Source organism: Lineus longissimus, chromosome 1 (genome assembly GCF_910592395.1).
Source record: "Lineus longissimus chromosome 1, tnLinLong1.2, whole genome shotgun sequence".
Taxonomy (NCBI): domain Eukaryota; kingdom Metazoa; phylum Nemertea; class Pilidiophora; order Heteronemertea; family Lineidae; genus Lineus; species Lineus longissimus.
The window spans coordinates 1045517-1067558 of NC_088308.1; the positions used below are offsets into that span (position 1 = coordinate 1045517).

General features: G+C 40.4%; 4 protein-coding genes across 8 annotated transcripts; 3 read left to right on the top strand and 1 right to left on the bottom strand.

The window, feature by feature from the left end:
* Positions 1-478: 478 nt before the first annotated feature.
* Positions 479-8193, top strand: LOC135483563 (growth factor receptor-bound protein 2-like). The gene is made up of 5 exons (XM_064764540.1): positions 479-813; positions 1382-1479; positions 1881-2024; positions 2425-2584; positions 3096-8193. The coding sequence occupies exons 1-5, from the start codon at positions 727-729 to the stop codon at positions 3291-3293; spliced, it is 687 nt and encodes a 228-aa protein (XP_064620610.1). The 5' UTR covers positions 479-726; the 3' UTR covers positions 3294-8193.
* A 685-nt stretch (positions 8194-8878) lies between these two features.
* Positions 8879-11314, bottom strand: LOC135497373 (nucleolar protein 12-like). 2 transcript variants are annotated; one of them, XM_064787221.1, is made up of 5 exons: positions 11194-11314; positions 10676-10781; positions 10305-10472; positions 9923-10005; positions 8879-9675 (listed from the first exon to the last, which is right to left on the bottom strand). In XM_064787221.1, the coding sequence occupies exons 1-5, from the start codon at positions 11271-11273 to the stop codon at positions 9474-9476; spliced, it is 639 nt and encodes a 212-aa protein (XP_064643291.1). In that variant the 5' UTR covers positions 11274-11314; the 3' UTR covers positions 8879-9473. The 2 variants fall into 2 exon arrangements, with proteins under 2 accessions (XP_064643291.1, XP_064643300.1); XM_064787230.1 differs by having other exon boundaries at positions 11190-11286.
* A 311-nt stretch (positions 11315-11625) lies between these two features.
* LOC135497384 (histone acetyltransferase KAT8-like) lies at positions 11626-16706 on the top strand. The gene is made up of 9 exons (XM_064787242.1): positions 11626-12123; positions 12428-12505; positions 12877-13052; positions 13592-13645; positions 14015-14269; positions 14534-14674; positions 14988-15081; positions 15469-15619; positions 15854-16706. Exons 1-9 carry the CDS (start codon positions 11928-11930, stop codon positions 16065-16067), a joined length of 1359 nt encoding a protein of 452 aa, XP_064643312.1. The 5' UTR covers positions 11626-11927; the 3' UTR covers positions 16068-16706.
* Positions 16707-17533: 827 nt separating this feature from the next.
* Positions 17534-21685, top strand: LOC135497388 (methyltransferase-like 26). 4 transcript variants are annotated; one of them, XM_064787266.1, is made up of 8 exons: positions 17534-17803; positions 18073-18193; positions 19182-19269; positions 19432-19600; positions 19743-19802; positions 20099-20166; positions 20452-20530; positions 21230-21685. In XM_064787266.1, the coding sequence occupies exons 1-8, from the start codon at positions 17729-17731 to the stop codon at positions 21284-21286; spliced, it is 717 nt and encodes a 238-aa protein (XP_064643336.1). In that variant the 5' UTR covers positions 17534-17728; the 3' UTR covers positions 21287-21685. The 4 variants fall into 4 exon arrangements, with proteins under 4 accessions (XP_064643336.1, XP_064643344.1, XP_064643327.1 ...); XM_064787274.1 differs by lacking the exon at positions 18073-18193 and adding an exon at positions 18284-18416 and having other exon boundaries at positions 17537-17900; XM_064787257.1 differs by lacking the exon at positions 18073-18193 and adding an exon at positions 18284-18416 and having other exon boundaries at positions 17538-17803.
* Positions 21686-22042: the final 357 nt, after the last annotated feature.

A 22042-nucleotide genomic window follows, 5' to 3' on the forward strand; every position in this document is an offset into this window, starting at 1 on the left:
GTTGTCCGCAAGTGGAATACCAGTATTATCTCATCCAGGAAGACAAGAGACCTGATTTGCCATGAGTGAGGACAGAATATTTGGTCTAAGCGTATTTCCCACCATATGAACTAATGGTGGCGTCACCTGTTATTTCTAGAAGAACTCCGACATCCCTCGAAGTGTACATCGAGGATGTAACAAATCGCATTTATTTGACCTCGTTGAACTTCGGCCTTGACCTTTTAAGGTAACGATTCGCTGTGTTGTTAGTGCGCTTAAAAACATGGTTCACTTGCAGATTCTGTTGAAAATAACGATAAAAATAAACAAATTTTAAATTGATGAGTTTAATGGGTGAAAGGAAACTTTAAGTAAAGTTTTTACTCATCTAATAACCAGAAATTTATTTGCTTTAAAAAAATTTTTTTCTTGATAAAGTAGTGCCGTGAGTCACTTTTCGTCATCGTACTACGCTTTCAGGATATGTACCGCAAAGATGTGTACAAATGTGTAATGTATTGCATTGGAAGTACTCTCCGTTTACAATTTTTGGGCTAAACTCGCCCGATTACTCTAAGATCGACAACCAAATCCCGAAATAATTTGGCGTAAACATTAAATAACTGTCCTAAGAACGACAATCTCCTCATTGTACAGTCAGTGTCTATTTTATTCAAGCTGTTAGTCAATTGTCAGTTCGATTTTCTACAGCTTTTGCAGCAGCTCAGCTGCTCAAAATCCAAGATGGAAGCTGTAGCTAAACACGACTTCAAACCAGAGCCCTCTGAGGCCGATGACGAGCTTAGTTTTAAGAAGGGTGATATTCTAAAGGCAAGTCCAGTTTCATATGCTACACACTGTCAACCTTCTAATATGTTGATGAAAATGCTCGATTATAGCCAGAAAGGGGGGAAAGTAGGCAAAAATGAAGACGCATTCGTGCAAAAGAAAAGTTAACTCGAAAAACACTAAAGGAAGTTCAATCAGGGTCGAAGGGCCTATTGACTAGTATCGCTAATGACTAATGTTGCACAATATTGTATTGTCATATCATCAGAATAGAAAACTGCATAACGTCCCTTTTTTTTATGGGAAGTAACGTCGTGACAGATGATACAACACGTGCAGTGGCATGGCACGGCGATAGAATATCATGCAACGTTGGGCCCTTTCGCGCCTTCTTTACCTGCCAATAACGATAAGCCTGTAAGGTCGGGAAAACTAGTCGTCTTTACAATGAAGAGGTTTTGACGGTAATAGATGCCAGACAGTGCCTCTCAAGCCTGGCGTCTTTGATTTGACCCTGAAGATCTATTGTTAAAATAATTTTTTTCTTGACCCAAGGTGGTAGGCCTATGTGTTATGTGTCATTTATTCATAATTGTGCTTTTATCTTTAGGTTCTGAATATGGATGAGGACCCCAACTGGTTTAAAGCTGAACTAAATGGCAAAGAGGGATATGTACCAAGTAATTACATTGAATTGAGTGCCAATCCGTAAGTATGCTTCTGATATACGCTTGGACTGCAGAACAACTTGAGGCCACTTGGTCACTAGATGTTTCTTTCACTGATTCAGAGAGATAGATTGGTGGTTGTTGTGTTATCTATCTGATCATTGGGGGTTCATTATCACTGGTAAGGCAGACACATCACTTTATTGTGCATTTCTATTCTCTGTTAAGCATAAAATCATTGTAAGTTTATTCTTTCATTTTATCTTCTGAGAATAATGGTTACAATAATGTCATGTAATATAAACTTCTCTTGCGCTTTCCAGCTTCAAAGCTGCTACAGTTAGTACAGTACAAGTCCTTACTTTTTCAAAAATGTCCCTCGAGATTAACAATAGATCTTTTTTACTCCTGTGATGATCATTGTTATCATATATTTTCTAGGTGGTTCATTAGTGGTGTCACAAGGGCAGATGCGGAAATCATATTATCACAAAAGGCTCTTGATGGCCACCCTATTCATCGAGATGGTGCCTTTCTAGTCAGACAGAGCGAGACATCGCCGGGGGAGTTCTCATTGTCAGTCAGGTAAGACAACGAGTCAGATAGTTGAGACATGTTCTGTGGCCACGTGTATGGTTTAATGACAAGGACTTGCATCATGGATTCTATTCTATCTGAGGCATTACACAGACGTGTTGCTTGACAGGAGTGTAGCTTCTGATTGAATCCTCTCGACAATCAAACACCCTTGACACCCAAACGTGGCGTATCAATGCAAAAGAAGAAGACTGTATTGGTTTTTCGGTTATAAGGGACAGCGACAGTGACTGGTTTCACAGTTACACTGAACAACTCGCAGAATGTTAGAACTTCCAAGTAAATGAAGATTGGCTAGCTCATCAGACTTATATGTTATTAGCCATTGCAGATTGAAAGGTTGGTCAAATTTATGACACTCAGATTGGTTTCTGTACGCCTTTTTCAGATGTGGTGATAAAGTACAGCATTTTAAAGTGTTACGTGATGGGGAAGGAAAGTATTTTCTTTGGATGACAAAATTTAAATCTCTGAATGCTTTAGTGGATTACCATCGAACGTCATCTATCAGTCGAACAGGAGATACGAAATTGAGAGATATGAATACAGTGAGTGGTCATTTTTCATATTGAAATAAGAAATGGTTAATTGAAAGATGTGCCTGAATGCAACCCCTCACTAGATTTACAAGAAAAGGAAATTAAGAATTGGTGCAGAATACCCATGGAAGAGATACAAGTGGCATAGTGGAGGGCTCAATCATGGGGGCTTCCATTTGACTATCTATTGGACATGACACCTGTCTCTAAATTGATTTGTCCTTCGAATGAGGCATAATAACAACCTGGTGCATATGCCAGAGCATAAAAAAGACTCCATCCACATGCCAGTCTCTTGAGATGAACTATTCCCCTAGCTGAAGACAGAGTCATGAGGCCAATTAACCCATTTGATGCCCAACCATAGAGGTACACAAAACCCTCACTATTCCTGTCGGTGTGATACTCTTTTGAAAATGATTTCTCCAGAAACGAGTGAAAACGGAAGAAGATATACTTATACTCTTAGTTTGAATTGTCTGACCTTATAGTGCGTTAACCTATGTTTGTCTTTTTGTAGGTGGTAGCAGCATATGATTTTAACCAGAGTGAATGCCCTGATAAAGAAGAGCTAAGGTTCTGCCAGGGTCAAAAAATCATAGTAATGGAACACATTAATTCAGACTGGTGGCGTGGTCGAGTCCAAGGAGGAAACAAAACTGGCATGTTCCCATCAACATATGTGACTAGTGTAGCACGCAAAGACTTAGACCAATGAAACACCAGTCACATGGCTATAAACTCTTCAATTCTTAAGTGACATATGCCCACAGTGCTATATTAATGTATGCGCAGATCACTTAAACTACTTGCTCAGCTTGATCTAAGTCTACTCAGTATGAGAAGATGCATCAATCGATGCAGATTGTTCAGCTCAAGCTTGACATATGCTTTCCATGTGGGATATTGCCTAAGCTAACTGCTAACAGGAAACAGTGTCTACAGTCGTGAGCATAAAAAGGTGTCACTGTTTCTGATGAGGTTGCTTTTGAGTGTTTCACCTGACTCCAGTATCTGCGGTATTAAAGTCGTGATCTGATGTGAAAGACTCCATTGTTGAAGTGACAAAACATACCCGATGTCCAATTTGGCTCCTGTCATTCTGTGATTAATTTGAGGCCAGTACTTGCCTACAGAGACAACCAAGTATTAAGAGCATGTTCATCCTGCTGCTCACCTTTAAATGTAACCAAATGGCATTCTTTTCACAGATCTGGATTACTGCCAAATGCTAAGAATAAGAGGGCAAAACTTACGGAACAGCAATGTCATCAATGGAGGTGTTGAATGGTGCATTCTGATGCATCTTTTCTTACTGTGTGCGCCCTAAAAAAGCCCATTTCTCAACACTGTGCTGTTCAAGCATGGCAATATTGGGTCAGTTAGAAACTTGCACCTTATTGTATTCAAATGGTGATGATATTTTACGTGAAGATCCTTTATCATTTTTCAAAACACTTTTTACCAGTACGACTTCAAGTACAAGAGACTATTTTGGGTAGATGGTTCTGGTTGTATCTCACTGGTTGCTGCATGGTTGAATCACACATTGTCATTTGGGTTTTATTACAATCATTATGAACCTACAGCTGAGTATTTGTGCTATAATGTGTAATTTCACTATCAATGTATATCATTGTTATGGAGAGCTGTCCTTTAAACCAGGATGTCTGCTTACGGTATCAAATATTACCAATTAGTAAGGTGATGAGACAAATAATGAAGCCTCTTGCTTTGTTATATTGTATATATGTTTGATTGATTTCTTGACACCGTTTATCTGAAGGTAGACTGGTTGATACGTTGCTGAAGGCTTATTTTTGTAAGTAATTGTCACCACTTTTCATTGCGTAGCTCGGGAAAAATCAACTAAACTAGATGGCTGATCTCCGTTTCTTACTTAAGGTACTCTTCCGGTGCTAGAATGTGATGAGTTCCAAAGATTGAATGGACAAATATCTAAAACCATGATTGCATTTTGTTGTCTGAGACAGTCTTGTACATTGTACCATCATCGATGTCGGGAGAATTTGTTTTGTTATCCAGTGTCGGGGGGATTAGCCACAAGTAGTTTCTGCAATTTTTTTTTCGTCTAGCTATCTCTGCTCTGAATTTGTAGGTACCATGGATATAGTGTGGCGATATTTGTTTATTTTTGCCTGGAAACCGACAAAAATGAACAAAAGTTTGCTGATCATGTAGCTTTTTTTAAGGCATAGTTTAAATTATACAATATCAATTGAAAATGTCATTGTAATATAATAGTAATGTTGCTTTTCATTGGTACTGAATCAAAATCATCGATTATCTGGATCACATTTTCCACAATTCAATTGTGATGCCATTGTTTAGAATGACCAGTCGCGGTCAGTCATTCATCATGCCACAAGAGGGCAGTATAATCCATCTATATAATGTTACGTGTTTACAACTTTAGTGTAGATGAATATCTGTGTCCACAAAGTTTTATGGTGTCTGCATAACTGCCATGACAAGCTGTGTGCTGTTTAATTCGCGTTGAAGTCATAATGGCGATCTTGGTGGGTCGCCTTATCCTGTCTGCTGGAAAAAATCTCCATCAAACAAACGATTTGGTGTAGATCACTGCATTTGTTTGTTGCTTTACTGCAGTTACATATTTACCGGTAACATGGATATAATGAGCTCTCGTGGAGAGGCGTTATGAGTGTGTATTAGTAAACATGTTCAAGGAAATGGAAAGCAAAAAGACATCGTCTTCTTCAGAAGTAATCACAGTTGAGTTGCTGCAAATGCTTGCGCATGCTGGTAGTGAATTCTACAGGAACTAGAACTACAGTGATAGAGACAAAGTGAATGAGAATGGAGTAGAGAGTGATTCTGACAGCTTGTCTGGTATCATAGTGTTGCATGTCATTTGTATACATAATAACATACACACAGTTGTATACTCATGTATTTTGGATTTTATGAGTACAGTAGTAACTTATTGATTTGTAATTTGAGCTGATGACTGGTGAGAGTTGCGTGGAAACAGACCAAAACTGGTGTGCAGAAAATTGATGACTTTCCCCACCTTTTTCTAAAGTAATGATTAGTTGATTAGGCCTGTTTCAGGTGGGATAGGCCATTTGTCGAGGCACCCCCAACTAGCTGTACAGCAGTGACACAGTATGTCTGACAGGAATGCATCAAGCAAGAGGAACAAGAGGTGTCCTGTTTCTAGCTGCTTGTTTTATTGAACTATTCATTTTCATTTGTTTTGCATAAGGAGTAATTCTTTATCAACCTATGTTTTGTTGGAGTACAGGCGTACAGTTTACACTGTCATGATAATCAGTTACATCCAGTTCAAGTGGGAAATGGTGAGCGTTGGCCCATCGGCGTTGGAATGGGTATATTGGGAGGGGTTCATGGATAACTTGGATTCTTTAACCACTATAGAGGTACATGTTGGGTGATGATACAGATTGACTTTCAAAAAGCCTACAAATCCCAACAGTGGTGTACATGTACATTTATATTCTAGATTCAAAATTGATTCGGGTATCAGTCGAGAGGTACTGGTATATGACTGTGGAAGAATTCTCATGAACTGCTTTTATGTCCATAGACAGATTGATAGAGTATTTTGATACACCGGTTTATTAATGTGTTTTGATGAGTACATGTACAAAGACTTGGGGTGCCACATACATGTATATACCTGGCTTTCCATCAGTACTGGTGCTCCTTTATTTGTTAATGTACGAATTCCTACCCATAAAATCCAAACTTTTATCTGGTAAATCCCTACACCGAGTTATCATGGGTTACCGACTTCAATTTAGGGAAGATACATGTTTCGCAGGCCACCTGCCATGATCCATCGCCACTGGGACGGGTGATTTGATCTGAGTAGCTTAATGTCAAGTCTGGCCGGCATCATGGAGTTTGGCCCACACATCTTCATTGTTTGATGTCACACTGTATTAGACTGAGCCAGTACATCCTCCTCCTGGGAATCATCTATGGTGTATAGACAGCTGCAGTGCCATTGTTTACCATTGGGCTGTGTTGAAAACATTGACAGAGGTGACAGTCTTCTTTCTCCTGAATTTCTTCACAGCTGAATGTCAAAAGGCAACTGTTTCGTATGACATGTTGAAACATGTTTGGCTCTCAAGGGGATGGGGATCCTAACTTGATAATCTTGTAACAGGAGTTGTGACCTTTAGAGAAACATGATCAGGCTCAAGACTACATGTGTATGTCTTTATAGCACAGTCTTTTACAATGTCTATCATGCATGTAGGTGTAGGTTAGAAGGTGAGGCGACGTGTTCGTATCTCTTAAAGATATGGTAGTTCTGCAGTTAAGCTTTATTCACAAACATACCTATTCATATGTTGAAATAACTTTCTTTATTGTCATTAGTAATTCCTATTTCAATTGCAGAATGTGCCGGTATGTTGTAATTTTTATAGACGAACATATTTTTGCTCGGGTGAGTGATTTAAAAATCTTGTGATAGGAGGTTGGGATTGCAGATTGTTGAACAAAAAGTCATGGTTTGATTAGGTCAAAAGTTGAAGCAACGTCTTTGCCATTTAATCAAATTGTGGGGATATTCTTCTTTATTTTGTAGCTGCTTATGTTCTCATTTTGCTCGAGCGGGTTGCTCCAAGATGAAAATATATCTAATCTTAATGCTCTCGTTTTCACAGTTTCTCTTGCCCTTTTCTGGAGTGGTTGTGATCGGAATGAATTTTCATTTCGCAAGAAAAAAGCGTGTATACCAAATCTGAGGTTGACGAATAATGTTTCTCATTTAAGAAATCATTAGAATAATGAGTTTGTTGTGGTTTATTGTGCGTAGTGTCATCGTTCAATTTCTTTCTAATTGGTTTTGTACGATCGTCCTATCTGTTTGTTATTTTCCTTCATTTAAAACATTATTTCCTTTATTTCCTTTAAGTTTCAATAGATATTTCCTTTAGCCTCATTAGATATCCAATCTTATTAGGCACACAATACAGATTCGCTTGTCAATGGCGAGACATTAACCCTTGGTTGAGATGCTCAACTGTCTGTTGGTTGCATTATTTTTCATACAACCTGTATAGAGGACCTTGACGTTAGTACATGTAAGTACCTTGGAATGCCCTTCCTGTACCTCTCTGTAAGGCCAGCTGTCAGCTAATCAACAGCACCCACAGTACTTCAGTCAGGTTGGAAAGGACAATGGGAATGATGATGGTATGTGGGATGAACAAGGTGGGAGGTTGGAAAGGACAATGGGAATGATGATGGTATGTGGGATGAACAAGGTGGGAGGTTGGAAAGGACAATGGGAATGATGATGGTATGTGGGATGAACAAGGTGGGAGGTTGGAAAGGACAATGGGAATGATGATGGTATGTGGGATGAACAAGGTGGGAGGTTGGAAAGGACAATGGGAATGATGATGGTATGTGGGATGAACAAGGTGGGAGGTTGGAAAGGACAATGGGAATGATGATGGTATATGGGATGAACAAGGTGGGAATTTTGTACAGAGTGGTAAAGAGCAGTTTATGATGATAGTATGTTTTTAATCCTGATCATCATAAATACCAATCCATTGTATCAAAAGTAAATAAATGCTCAATAAACTTCATTCACATGTCTTTCTCTTTTCCTCTTGGTGTTATTACCGGTCTCTGTCAACCACATCCATGGATCCAGTGGATTTGGGAGGAGACTGTTGATGGTAGCTTGAGCTATTGTTCACCCTGCCCCAAGATTCAACCCTGGCCCGCGTGACTGGTTTGTTCAGTGTATTGTCCCTATCATGGTGCGGACGATCCCTGGGTGACATCCTGTCCTCAAAGATTGGAGAAATCTAGCTATCAAATGAATCCAGACGATATATGCACTTTAACAAGACCATTTCTGTTTCTTGCAAGTTGTTTGGAACTAAACGTTCCCAGACAAGTCGTCACTGAACATAATTCTTAGGAGACTTCCCTTGCAAAGTTCCTGGGAAGAAGAGTTCCAATTCATGGCTTTTTCAAAATGGTGGTCTTTGACCTTTTCCACGATTGTACCCTGAATTTCCTCCGGTTCTTCATTCCTGGACCGAGTCACAACCAAATATCAAGACTGTCTCACTTTGCACACTGATAAGTTCTCAATGAGGAGAATGCTAATTTTACCAGATTCCCTGGACCAGTCATCTGTAAGTCTCCAGACTCCAGTCCGCACTACAGCAAAAGATGTACTCACTCCTTATCCCTCTCTCCTGCCATCCGACGAGACACTGATGATCAGAAACTTGGACAAAGGGAACTCGTAATCAGAGATGAATATAATACAATATTTATTTTCATGTAAACAGCTGAATAATTCATTTAATTACTCTGTACTGTACACAAAGATGTATGAATTCAGCATACTTGACTCAACTGTAGTTGTAATGACATCAGAGTGATGAGCCATCTCTCGAAGAGTTACACAGTTCCCAACTGATTTTACATTATTTCAATAAGTCTTGTTGTTGTTTGGGAAAAAATGGTCTCATATTCCTCATCAGATTCAATCACGAAAGTGTTGAGTCGCATAAAGGCTTTGCAGATCGATACAAGTATGCACTCGCAGACACAAAAGATGATTCTGTCTTCATCTCAAAAAACAGCTTTCAACCCCTTATTTTGTAATTCTTAAAATTCCTAACATCCCCTCAGAGGCGTTCATAAGGAATTATGGCCTACTCCATCAGAGGCGTTCATAAGGAATCATGGCCTACTCCATCAGAGGCGTTCATAAGGAATCATGGCCTACTCCATGTGTTTCTCTGCCCAATCTGGAGTTTTTTCAAATCAGATCCATTTCTGAAGCTCTTTCCAAACACTCGCCCAATACATCATAAAATGTCACTGAAAAGTTCAACATAGGCCCTCAAGATCTCTTGGCTAAATGTCGTCTTCCCTGTTTCTTCTTTGGTTGTGACTGACCTTGTCGTCCACTTCTTCGCTGTCCCTTTGGCTTGGTATGTGGTGTGGGGTCGAATGGATTCAACAGTGGCTTTCTTTTGCCTTTTTTCTTATGTGTCGATTGTGGCATGTATTTCTCTTTACCGGTACTTTTACTGTTTGGTTTGCTGAAATATCAGAATTTGATATAAAATAACCAAGATTCTGACAGAACAAAACTTCAAAGAGGACGAGCCAGGGCCTGGTGAAGCAAGTGAAATGTTGATTACAACTTTGCTCTAATCAAGAGAACTACATGTACTTGTCTTCTATTTCCATAAGACTAGAGTCAAAATGAAGTAGAATTTTCTGTTGAGGTACATTTATCCAGAAAAAGTTATTCCCCTCCAACCAAACATTCAGTATTCTATTTACCTTCTATCCTTAAATGCACTTTTCTTGGTCTTTTTTTCCTTCTCTTCAACACATTCCGATTCTTCTGTACCGTCATCATCCGCCTGAAAGTATTCAACAAATACCTTAACCATGGCAAAGTCAAACAAGACAAGGGTTTTGAAAAATTGAGTGACCAGAAGACACCATTTCAATTCTGATTGGAAGACATGTTGCACTGTGTCTGACAGGGCTTGGCTCATATCTCAAATATAAGTGATCTCCCTGTACAACTGGTGAACATTTTCAAGAAACTCAAAAACTGCAACCAGTAATTACACATTCAAAATAACGTTGTCAAAGGTAGACCCATGGTTAATAGACAATAATCTAGTCTTCAGTTTGCTGACATAAGCGTAATCACCTTGTTACTTCCGAGCCTTGTGCCATCATCATCAGCGAGATCCACCTCCAATACCTCCGTGATCGACACAGTATGGTTTGGTAACTCGATGGTTGTCGACTCAAGCACCTCCTCTTCCTCCTCAAGTGGAATCTGACTGTGTATCCGGCTCAACATTTTATCCTTGTTCTGGAAAAGATGATAAGTATCAACATCAACATGCCAGGGGGCGAGAAGTGGGCATTCTACATGCTCCTTGGCCACTGTCACGGAATCCATCTGATTACGGTAATCTCGTAATTCAAAAAGGTTCAGGGAGACCTAGTTTGTGGCATTCACAATAAAAAGATGGTTTTGCACACTTCAAACATTATATATACATGTATAACTACCTTCTGTCTGATCCTGGCTTTCTCCTCCCTGAACTGTTGTTCCAAGCTTTCTCTTGCCTTCTTGCGTCTCTCATCCTTCCTCTTTTTAAAGCCAGTCAGGAAACTCCTGAAAATGAAGGTGAGGTTACAAGTGTGTGCGCCTGTCTGCAATGATGGACCGGTTTAGACAGCAGGGAAAGAGCAGATCTACATGGAAATGGGGGGGGGTACGGTCTTCACGCAAGATGCAACATCAGAGGCAATACCTGACGATGCCTCCAGATGACCATATATAGACACCCTTCCACCAGGCTGTTGTGCCTATATTTTGGTTTGTTTGGGCCCGCAATGACTTCCTCCGCCTGGTGTAGGCCTACAAGAGTCTAAATAATCATGTAGGCCTATATGCATTGCGGTTACGCATGATATACGGTGGGTGCGCAAGGCGGCCATGGCCAGCCATGATGATGTTAGCGAAGCGTAACTTGCAATCCAAATTTGGCCAGATTTAAAGCATTTCTGTCTGACAATATACCTACTCTCTAGCCTTTTCATCGAAGACTAAAGCGACCTTAGTCTTCTTATTTTTCTTTTTCTTGAACTTTTTTGGGATCACCATGCTGCACCACAAAAATTATTACAGTGTTCGGGGAACAATTCATATATACATTTGTGATGCAAACAGTATCATAAGAATCAAAAGAATGCTGATTTTGAACAAAATACATGTTCTAATTTTCAACTAATTCATACACACCTTTTTTTGTACCTAACAGTTTTTACAGCGGTCAAAAACAGTTTATTACAACAGGTTTAGACTATTTTCATCACGTGATCAGCGATATGAAAATGCAATTTGCTACATCCTCGATTTACACATCGAGGGATGTCGGAGTGACGCAACCATTAGTTCAGAAGGGATGGCCCCTGTACTGCAGGATTTGTGAAGCTTGAGTTCCCATTGGATGGTTTATGAATCTATATCTCTCAGATGATCGCATTAACTTCTTGAGTTCACATGTGAATGGTCTATCATGAGTATATGAATCTTGGCCAACAGACACCCTGAGGCGGAGCTGCTAGGACCACCCCCCCCCCCCCCGCGGACCACATACAAATCCTACGGAGGGGGCAGACATCCTTTCGTAAATTACCTGTTCTCACGTGCGCATTCGTATTTCCCGCGTTATGAACTAATGGTGGCGCCATCTGTTATTACTAAATCAGAAGAAATCCTACGTACACATCGAGAATGTAACAAATCGCTAGGAAAATGGCGGACGAAAAGAAAGACGTTTTGGAGGCAATTTCTACCGATAAACATACGTTTGATAACAAAGAAAATGCGCTATATGGTGATCAGAGTGATCCGACAAATGATGGAGAAACCAATGGTGGTCAGAAAGATGGGTTTGAGCTCGATATTGGTGACCATTATCTCGTCAGAAGATCGGATGACTCGAGTTGGCGTAAGTTGTCCGACAATTGAAATGCAGACAATCGGTGAATGTTGTACTACAACAATCTGTCCAGAATTAGAAAAAAAGAATACTATTATTTTTGTCTTCATGGTTTTACATGGTGTTCTTTCTGTTTAGGCTGATGGATTCCTGATTATACTAATGAAACATATCGTGCACTGCAGCCATTTGATTTTGATTTATTGCGTGTTCAACAGTTTGGACTGAGTTACCAATTCCCCCTTCAAAGTTTCATGACATGTCCTCTTCTCCTGCAGGCAAATAGATTTTCATGTTTTCTTCTTATCTTCAGATGCTGCAGAGATAGTGCAGATGAGAACAAATGAACAAGCCGGGGGTAGAAATGAGTACTACGTTCATTATGCTGGATGTGAGTATTTACTGCATTGGCATTTGTTGTCTCACTAAAGTTTCTGTCAGTTGCATGCTGGTGTTGTTAGGCCAGCTGACGCTTGGATCATTACACTTTTATGACAAGTCGGCCTGAAAGCTCCAAAGTTCTGCTCAGCAAATATATGAATTCTTTCTACGCTATGTGTAGTTGTTTGACACCCAATACAAGCTCGGATAATTCCTCTGAACAAGACTATGGATGTAACTGAACATATATGTCGACATGGTACAATGTTTTTGACTAGTTGGCATATGAGACCTGTGTCAGCAATTGATGAAAATGTTAGTGTTAACCCTGAAATATGTACCATGCATACTTATTGCTGAGTTCCATTTTTTGATTTCTAGTCAACCGTCGTCTGGATGAGTGGGTCACAATAGAACGTGTCGATCTGAATTCGAGACTTGACGATCATGGGAATAAGATCCAGACCCAGTGCTTGACAGACTTGGCTGATGGAACTGATCGAAAGATTACCAGGAATCAGAAGAGGAAACATGATGAAATTAATCATGTGCAGAAGGTAGTGGAAATAGACTGGTTTGCCTAGTATCACATGGTTTTAAGTTCGATGAGGAACCGAACCCGCCACACACCGAGACCCTGGTTACAATGCTTTAGCCCAAACCAGTACAAGATAGATGTAGATGTAGATGAATTGGTCACTCAATTGCGATTGGATCCTCCAGTTGGTGGTTTCAACTGGCAAATCTCACAGCTGAATAACACCAGTTAACATCCAGGCTGAGAAAATTTGGCATTGAGAAGTACTGTATGTTCTGTCCTGGATGCTCCAAGGCCATCTATTAACCTTTCCCCCTAACATGCTTGGTGGACTATATACAGGTATAGGGTGACTGATATGATGGTGAATAGGCACTGTCTGCCTTAGGTTTAATCCATGTTTGAAAATATCACAAAGCAAGATTTTACCATCTAATACGTGGTACAAGGTGCTGCCTTATGTTAATGACATATTTTTTTAGTTTGGTTGTTTCGAGCAGAGCAGAACTTACAAGTAAGTAAGATCAATGGTAAAGGTCGACTCTTTCTATCTTTCAGACGTTTGCTGAGATGGACCCAACAACTGCCGCACTGGAAAAAGAACATGAGGCTGTAAGTGGAAGACCATGTTTTTGTTCAATTTAGATTTTGCAAAATTCACTTATCCTGGTAAATTACACTTTTAAGTTTTATAAACAACATCCCAAAGCACTGATCCTCAACCCAAGATGCCACAATAATGATAAGGAGGAAGTACTGATTCCGAGATACTTATTGGGAATGAAAAATTGACAAGATTATATATTTATTCAACTTTCTTGTTAGGGTAGACTGCAGAAAATAATTTTCACAAATTCTTTTTTCTCCTTTTTATTGGCCTATAATCAAGGTGCAATTCTTTTAAGATTCCCAGACTGAAAATAACCTCTTCAGTACTACCAACTCCCATAGCATTAGAAAACTTGTTATATCGTTTTTCAGATTACAAAAGTAAAGTACATCGACAAAGTGCAGATTGGAAAATATGAGATAGATGCATGGTACTTTTCACCGTACCCTGAGGAGTATGGGAAACAGTCGAAACTTTGGATCTGCGAATACTGCCTAAAATATATGCGGCTTGAGAAGTCGTACAGGTATCATCAGAGCCAGTGCACATGGAGACAGCCACCAGGGAAGGAGATCTACAGGAAAGGAACAATCTCGTTGTTTGAAGTTGATGGAAAAGATCATAAGGTACGTCTAAAAATGATCATTCAGGAGGTGGGATGTGGTCTATTGTCCATCTGACTGGAGGATAACGCTTGACATGACTGAACTATTTGGAAAATGATTTGGCTCCAATACCCAATAATACCAATAGAAGCGGTCTCCGAGCCCTAGTTTTCTTTTAAAAAGCTGTGTTTGGGCTGAATTACCACAGCCAGTCCTTCCTATTTATCCTCTCTCAATACCTGTCAACTCAATTTTGAGCATGTTCTATTCTTGTCACCTCTCCAGATCTACTGTCAAAATCTGTGTCTGCTCGCCAAGTTGTTCCTGGACCATAAGACGTTATACTTTGATGTGGAGCCGTTCCTGTTTTACATTCTGGCCGAAGTGGACAGACATGGATGCCACCTGGTGGGATACTTTTCAAAGGTAAATTTCAACTATGATAGTTCTGTTATTGTTTGTGCTAAATTATGGTCCTTTTGATGCTAAGTTCGTTTGTGATGAGCCAATCCAGTATGTAGTCCTGGCTTGTTTCAATAATTCTGTGTATCTGTATTCAGTGATGGCCACTCATCTGAAACAGCCCAATCATCAAAGTCCTCATCGTCCAGTGAATGTCGGATATCGTTTGAATTCCACCCCACCTGCATCAAATGTGTTGACTTGCACGGTTTGTGTTTGGAAGTATATCTCACTTATACACGTACACCTGTTATATTTCACTTCACTCTACTTGTAGGAAAAGGAATCGCCCGATGGTAACAATGTTGCATGTATCATGACCTTGACCCCATTCCAACGTAAGGGCTACGGAAAATTCCTCATCGCATTCAGTAAGTCATTTCCCTTTCATGGCTCCTCGTAGAGTTATATGTCGGGCCGCAAGATGAATCGCAAGAAAATGCTAGCAAGTCCTGATATAAAGAGTGTTCATTGTGAGGCCTTTCAATACTTGTATGCATTTTGTTCAACTGCTAGATTATTGTTATGTACAAGTATATCCTTTGTTGCGCCGTGGGCCTTTCATTGTTTCTTTGAAAATTGGTGTGATGTATATCAGGTTTGCCAAACGGGAAGATCTTCTTGTCTTGTAAAAATTTGTCGATTATTTTCCTCTCTTTGACGAGATTGGTCATTGGTCAGTTTCTGTGCAAGTAAACCTGAAAGCATCAAGTTAATGAGCATGGTCTATCTCCTAAAACTGAACTTAAACTTTTCAGGTTATGAGCTATCTAAGCTAGAAAATGCGGTTGGGTCTCCAGAAAAACCACTTTCAGATCTTGGTAAACTGAGCTATCGAAGTTACTGGTCATGGGTCTTGCTGGAAATTTTACGGGACTTCAGAGGTACCCTCTCAATTAAAGACTTGAGGTAGGTTTGTCTGATAAAATCATGTGTGTCTGTAGCTACATGTGAGATTAGGAATTAAGGAGCGCCAACATCCCAGAGTCTTAAAGTATGACCCTCGTCATGAACCTTGTACACTTCCAGACAGGTGTCAAATTTTTCTTAAATGGAAATTCAATCACATGGTAGCAATAATGATACAGAATACCAACGTATTAAAATCTAGATGTTTACATCCTGATTCTTTTCCAATTGCAGCCAGATGACCAGTATATCACAAGGTGACATCATCAGTACGCTGCAATCATTGAACATGGTCAAATACTGGAAAGGACAGCACGTCATCTGTGTCACGCCAAAACTTGTCGAGGAGCATCTCAAGAGTGCACAGTATAGACGTCCACCAATCACAGTTGATGTTGATTGCATAAGATGGTGCCCGCCCCACAAGAAGTTAAAAGTCAAGAAATAACACACAAACTGTGCATCTTTGTTTCGTTGATGTTACCATGGTTACTGGCTGACCTTTTTGGAGGATTTCTTCATGTGCTTTGGTTGATAATCGCTTTAGTGTCCTTGAAAAACTCTTGGCTTGTCAACGCGTACAGACAGGCTCTTACAACTCGACTTGTATTCCGTTGTTGAGGTGATTTTCATTGGAGGTTTGGATAGATGTCACTCTACTCTGATATCTGTAATATGGGTGGCTTGTGTATAAATGTTTGTGTTCCCCAGTTATGCTAAAACCTACTTTAACAGCAATAACATGTATTCGTGTATGATGTTCCCGCTGTAGGCCTTAGTTAACAGAAACATGTCACTGATCGAATGAAATCTGTGCAATTTTGAAATTTGTGCTTTGTCCTCATTGAATGCGTAATAATTGCACCTTGATTGATCAGAAGAACTGAAAGAGTTTAAAACAGTTGGATGGAACATTATGTCTGTGTACATTCGTGAATCATGCCGATTATTTTCCACTGGTCAGAATCCGTAAACTGGTCACAAGGCACTCCTATGTTAAGAATTAAGAATGTGTGTTCTGTACATAAATTGTGAAAAGCTGTAAATATAATGTGTCTTTTTAAATAAATCATATTAACTCACACAACGTAGTGAGTCTAATGGTTACGTATACACTGCATGTAAAATGTAAACAAAATGCTTATATCCATCATGTCCATCGAATCTGAGCAAAATTTGTGCAGACCCATGACAATTCTGGTTCCACTACAGTTTTGTCACATTCCATATGGGCCGCGCGTTGGCCGATCCTGCATTCATGACGCGCCGCACCCACAGTTACGATGTTGGACGTGAATCCCATTGTTTCCTTCCTCTTCCAATAATTGGGGGGGGGGCCTTCACTTGAATTCTATAGATCCATGCACTTGATTGGGAACAACGTTTACGAAGACGTTACAGTAATTTAAAAATGCAGGGTGACGTGACGATGACCAACACTACGTTATGTAAAAGTTGTTCCCAATCAAGTGCATAGTAACTGTGCCAAACTCGACCCAGTGCCGGAACTTTGAAGTAATAGAGGAATTCCCTGATGTAGGTCACGTGATCAGGGTTCAGGACTTCCCGTACCGCCTGGCAATTGTATTCTGTTTCGAATGTTTGCCGGTTTCGAAACTGAGCGCCCTGCGAACGACGAACTACAAAGTACGAGTGTCTGTCGAGTCATCAAGAGCTTGCTCTTTACATATTAGCTCCTGACCTCGCCTTTGTTACCTCTCTCACTCTGCCTCATCTTTCCAGTTGCACCTCTACTACATTCTGATGCTGGAAGGAGTTGCCGGCCGAGTTCCCAGGCAATAAGGCACAATCTGCACCTCGTTCGTTTTTGTCTCCGACTCCAGGCCGTCTTCCACGGAAACCGTGGAATTGGACAACAGAAAGTGTTTGTTTTTCAATCGGTCATCCTAAACAGCGTCCACCAGGTTGAAAGTCAGGTATAAAGTCATCAACATTTTAGACAACAATTCGCTAATCTAACACACAAATGTCATGAAACGTTCAGAAAATGTGGAAAATTACCTGCTTATTTCGTTTATGACCATTAGATTTTATTTCGATATGCTTTTAAACCTGGTGGACGCTGTTTAGTATGACCCTTTTTAATCAATGTCCAGAGTGAGAGTGGCCAGACTTTCTTCGATTGCATCTGATTTCGGCTTACCCCGTTTATTATCAAAATCAGTGCGTTTTAACTTTTATGGTTCAAGTTGGATTCATGCATATGAAATAAATGATAAATGGTCCTCAAATATCTAATATACTTAGGAACGATGACTGTGTAGGTCAAAAACCATTAACGTATAATTGTCGGATGGACTTCGGACTCAGTCTCCACTGTCCGATATTGAATTCTATAACCATAGGCTACTGGCTTGGCAGTAACTTGTGTGCGGCGACTACTATTTGATAAAGCAAATCCAAAGAAATTGTCTTTTTCTTTCACTTCTCAGGCACGTGTGATGGCGACCTTGAATGCGTCAGCTGCTGAGAGGAATAAAGATCATATCCTAAAAGTTCTCACCCAATACAATCAATATGACAGGCGGTATGAAGCACTAGAGGTTGCATCAGGTATGCATCTGTTAAATAGGGGGGGGGGGGGGCGATGGGTCGCCTACTCATCCCACTAAAATGTGCATGAATTGTTGAGTACTTTTTCAGGCATTCACCATGGACATGGTGTTCATCACCATGGACCCTAACTCTGCCGACAAGAATAAGAATCATATTCTGAAGGTTCTCACCCAGCATGTGCAGCATGACCATCAGTATCAAGTCCTAGAGGTTGCCTCGGGTATGCATGATTCAAAAGAAGTGGAAAATTTTCAGTTCTGATCCTGACCCCCCCCCCCCCCCCCCAACCTTGTATACTTTTAACACAAGAGGAAAGAAGGCCTGGCAGTGGTGCCTAGTTACTTTGGTCCTGACATCGTCTTGCTAGGAAAGTTAGTGATGGCGGTACTCAAGCATTCCCTCAAGCGTCTCTGACGAAGCTCTCAAGTGTTGGTCCAAAGGTGGTCTTGCCCTGCCTCTATTAACTCCTGTCCAGTGATGCTGAGTGGTACGAAGTTTCGCCCTTCCCTGCAACCATCTCTAAGTTGTCACTGGATGACTTCTTCATGGACACCTCTTGATTAAGACCAGGGTTGTACCTTCCTGTGCCTCTGGTTGTGGTGCTCACATAGGCTGGATATCCATTGACTGTTCTCTTGCAGACTGACAGTGTAGTGATCTTGTGACCTGGCATATTCCTAGTCAAAAGGGCACATGTGCCATGCACAAGAGGAAAGGTTCGTTTGGTGCAGCCTACTGGAAAGCCCAATAAGCCAAACAAAGGTTCTTTGTGTGTGGCGTGCCACAAGCTCATAAGCAGAACACGGAGCAGGAAAAAGACGCCCCGATGAACTGTTGATGAATATGCAGCCTAAACTTGACATCTTGTAGCTCATGGCTGGAGGGGGTGGCGTAGCAGATTGAACCCTATTGGTGTAGAGGCCCACTAACATTGAACAAGGCCGAATAGATTGCTTCAGTCAAATGCACTGTTGTTTTCTTTCAGGCACTGGTCAACATGTGGTCCACTTTGCCCAGCATATGCAGAATGTCTCCTGGCAACCTTCAGACTGTGACCAGCCTTCCTTAAGCAGGTACTTTTATTTAATCAAATCTATAAAATTGAATGTAAATCTGGATTGAAAATCTTATCTGAATTTATCTTCATCCCAGTATACTCACTGGGGAGTAACACCAATGATTGCTGAAGAAGAAGATGAAATTTAGAAATCCTTTATCATTTTACTTTATTTCAGTTTAGCGGCACGAATAAAGTCATCAGGTGTCAAGAATGTAGCTCCCCCTATCTTTATAGATGCCAGTCAGCCATGTGACCAATGGGGGGGCGGGATTCTTCAACCAGGATATTTCGATATCATGACCAATGTTAATATGATGCATATCTCTCCTTGGCCAGCTACTCAGGTAAGAGGTGCTTTATTATACTCGTGTAAATGTAGGACTGCAGACATCGGAGTAGCAATTTCAAGCTCTTGCCTATTTGACCTTTGTGCTCCCAACACCTTAGAAAGAATCAAAGCCACTACTTATTTTCCTTTTCTTTCAGGGTCTTTTCAAAGGTGCTGGTGTTTTTTTAAAGGAAGGTGGTATGTTACTGACATATGGGGTGAGTTATTTTTCCATCTTCTCATCTTAGTATAGCATCGCCAATAAGTCAAGTAGGTCCATATCATGAGAAAACAGTTGCCAACCATGATGATATGAACACTTTGAGGTCAAGTACAAATTGTTTGAATATCTGTTCTAAAACTTCTGTTCGGAGTCAATCTTCACTTCCTGCATGTGCTAGGCCATCCACCATACTAGTCATAGTATGTCTTGGCCTCAAATCAAGCACAGTTACAGGTTATCTCTCTGTGAATCAATTGCCAATGCATTTATAACTTACTCTCACTTTTTCAGCCATACATGATAGATGGCACTATAAGTCCAGAGAGTAATGTTCAATTTCATCAGGCTTTAAAAGCAAGGTATATCAAAATGTTTGAAGATAGTATGTACTTGAAATAATTCAGGAGATCAGTGATAATCATTTCTCTACATGTCGAACTTTTGTCTCATTGAGAAACTATGTAATATCAACCAATTCAGTGACTGAGATGGAAGTCACATCTCAGCAACTCCCCGGGAGTGAACCGCCCAACAAAATTAGGTCAACATTACATCCTCCATGGATTGATGTAAGAGATAGAGACAAAAAGGTTTCAGTAAGTGATTCTTTGCCAGAAGTTTCAAGTTACAGTGATATTTTCCAGATGTGCAGACTGGGGATTAAGAGACACTGCTGTTCTGAAAGAGCTGGCAAAAGAGAATCATCTTCATTTTGAAACGATAGTAGGTAACATTCCTGGATATTGACCATAATGAACACGGCTCTGTTATGTTTCCTGACATCACTCTGCCGTTTTGGATAGGCGGTCCTGCTAGCATTTCAACTTTGTGATGGTGTCCTGTGGGAATGCCAGTGGTCTTGTGCCCTGATCACTTGGGAAACTCCACTCTAGTGTTTTACAATCCCTTAGTTTACCACTTTCATATGAAGTATTAGGAGAAGGAGCAGTGTTGAAGTGGCCCGGGTCTCCGACTAACAATCATGGGCTCCCTAGTTTGATCTCCACTGTTTGTGTGAGACTTTAGAGAGGTCTCTTCCCATCCTGGTGTATAAATGGGTACTGGTCGGAAATGCCCTGGTTGAAGTGCTGATTGAGACTTTAGAGAGGTCTCTTCCCATCCTGGTGTATAAATGGGTACTGGTCAGAAATGCCCTGGTTGAAGTGCTGATTGAGACTTTAGAGAGGTCTCTTCCCATCCTGGTGTATAAATGGGTATTGGTCGGAAATGCCTAGGTTGTAGTGCTGATTAAGCAGCTCTTCTGAGTTCTACTGAAAAGTTTCAGGATAAACCGGGGTTAAAAGTAGGATGATAATCTTGATAATCTCTACCACTGTTACCAAAAACTGATAACTCTTTTTGTCAGGTGCAGTATTCTTATTGTATTGTTAGTGAATTCATGTTGACTGTTTTGCATTTCAGCATGATGTGCCAGCAAACAATAAAATTTTGGTGTTTAGGAAAAAATCAGCCACCTGAGACCAGATTGGAGAAGTTCTTGAGTTGGAATTGATTCTACAGAACAATTAAGGGAAGACCTCAATACTTCTGATGTAACTTGCAATGTTTCAGTCAATGGAACACGCAGATTCAAAAGGGACCTTATTGTCTCTAAACTGTTAGTGATGTGAGTCACCGATGTATTCACCGTACATGCAGTTGGTGGTAATATTCTGATCATTATGTAAGTAAACAGGTATAATTGAGGGGCCTGCCACACAGATGAAGTGCTTATCATTAAGTCTCCCTGACTGGGACCCTGATTATGGAAAAGAATAATACTTGTACTTTACTACAACAATCATGGTCAAATGCAACATTTCTATTGTTAAAATTGTTAATTTTTATAGAATACATGTGTAACCGATCTCAACCTAATTTGTTTTATTTTCCTGACAAACCTGACCTGCTAGCAACATTTCCTCATTTGAGGTAAAGTGTAACAGGATGCCGGATAATGGACATTGAAATATAACATGTCTTTCTTTATAGTGCGTTGTGCATACCACTTCAGTTTCTATACACCATCAACACTTTGGGGTGCAGAAAATGTTGATTTTCAGTATCCTTCAAAGGATTTGAAGAAACTTGGACTTGGACACCAAGGACAAAGTCACAATCCATCCCAGACAGAGATAAGGTAGCGAACCTCATCTGGGGGAAATAGCTAGAGTCCCAGACGCCCTCACTAAGCTCTCCTTCATGAAGTGCAGTAGGTAAAATACATGCTCGAAA

Bases quoted from the DNA above. Each gene is read 5' to 3' on its own strand.
- LOC135483563 (XM_064764540.1), top strand. From the start codon at position 727: ATGGAAGCTGTAGCTAAACACGACTTCAAACCAGAGCCCTCTGAGGCC. The intron at 2,025-2,424 runs GTAAGACAACGA...CGCCTTTTTCAG, and splicing joins GAGTTCTCATTGTCAGTCAG to ATGTGGTGATAAAGTACAGC. The intron at 2,585-3,095 runs GTGAGTGGTCAT...GTCTTTTTGTAG, and splicing joins AATTGAGAGATATGAATACA to GTGGTAGCAGCATATGATTT.
- LOC135497373 (XM_064787221.1), bottom strand. From the start codon at position 11,273: ATGGTGATCCCAAAAAAGTTCAAGAAAAAGAAAAATAAGAAGACTAAG. The intron at 10,782-11,193 runs GTAGGTATATTG...CTTCATTTTCAG, and splicing joins TTCGATGAAAAGGCTAGAGA to GAGTTTCCTGACTGGCTTTA. The intron at 10,006-10,304 runs GTGATTACGCTT...GAATACTTTCAG, and splicing joins CAAGGCTCGGAAGTAACAAG to GCGGATGATGACGGTACAGA.
- LOC135497384 (XM_064787242.1), top strand. From the start codon at position 11,928: ATGGCGGACGAAAAGAAAGACGTTTTGGAGGCAATTTCTACCGATAAA. The intron at 12,506-12,876 runs GTGAGTATTTAC...TTTGATTTCTAG, and splicing joins CTACGTTCATTATGCTGGAT to TCAACCGTCGTCTGGATGAG. The intron at 15,620-15,853 runs GTAGGTTTGTCT...TTCCAATTGCAG, and splicing joins CTCTCAATTAAAGACTTGAG to CCAGATGACCAGTATATCAC.
- LOC135497388 (XM_064787257.1), top strand. From the start codon at position 17,729: ATGTCCAGAGTGAGAGTGGCCAGACTTTCTTCGATTGCATCTGATTTC. The intron at 19,601-19,742 runs GTAAGAGGTGCT...CTTTTCTTTCAG, and splicing joins CTCCTTGGCCAGCTACTCAG to GGTCTTTTCAAAGGTGCTGG. The intron at 20,167-20,451 runs GTATATCAAAAT...GATATTTTCCAG, and splicing joins CATCAGGCTTTAAAAGCAAG to ATGTGCAGACTGGGGATTAA.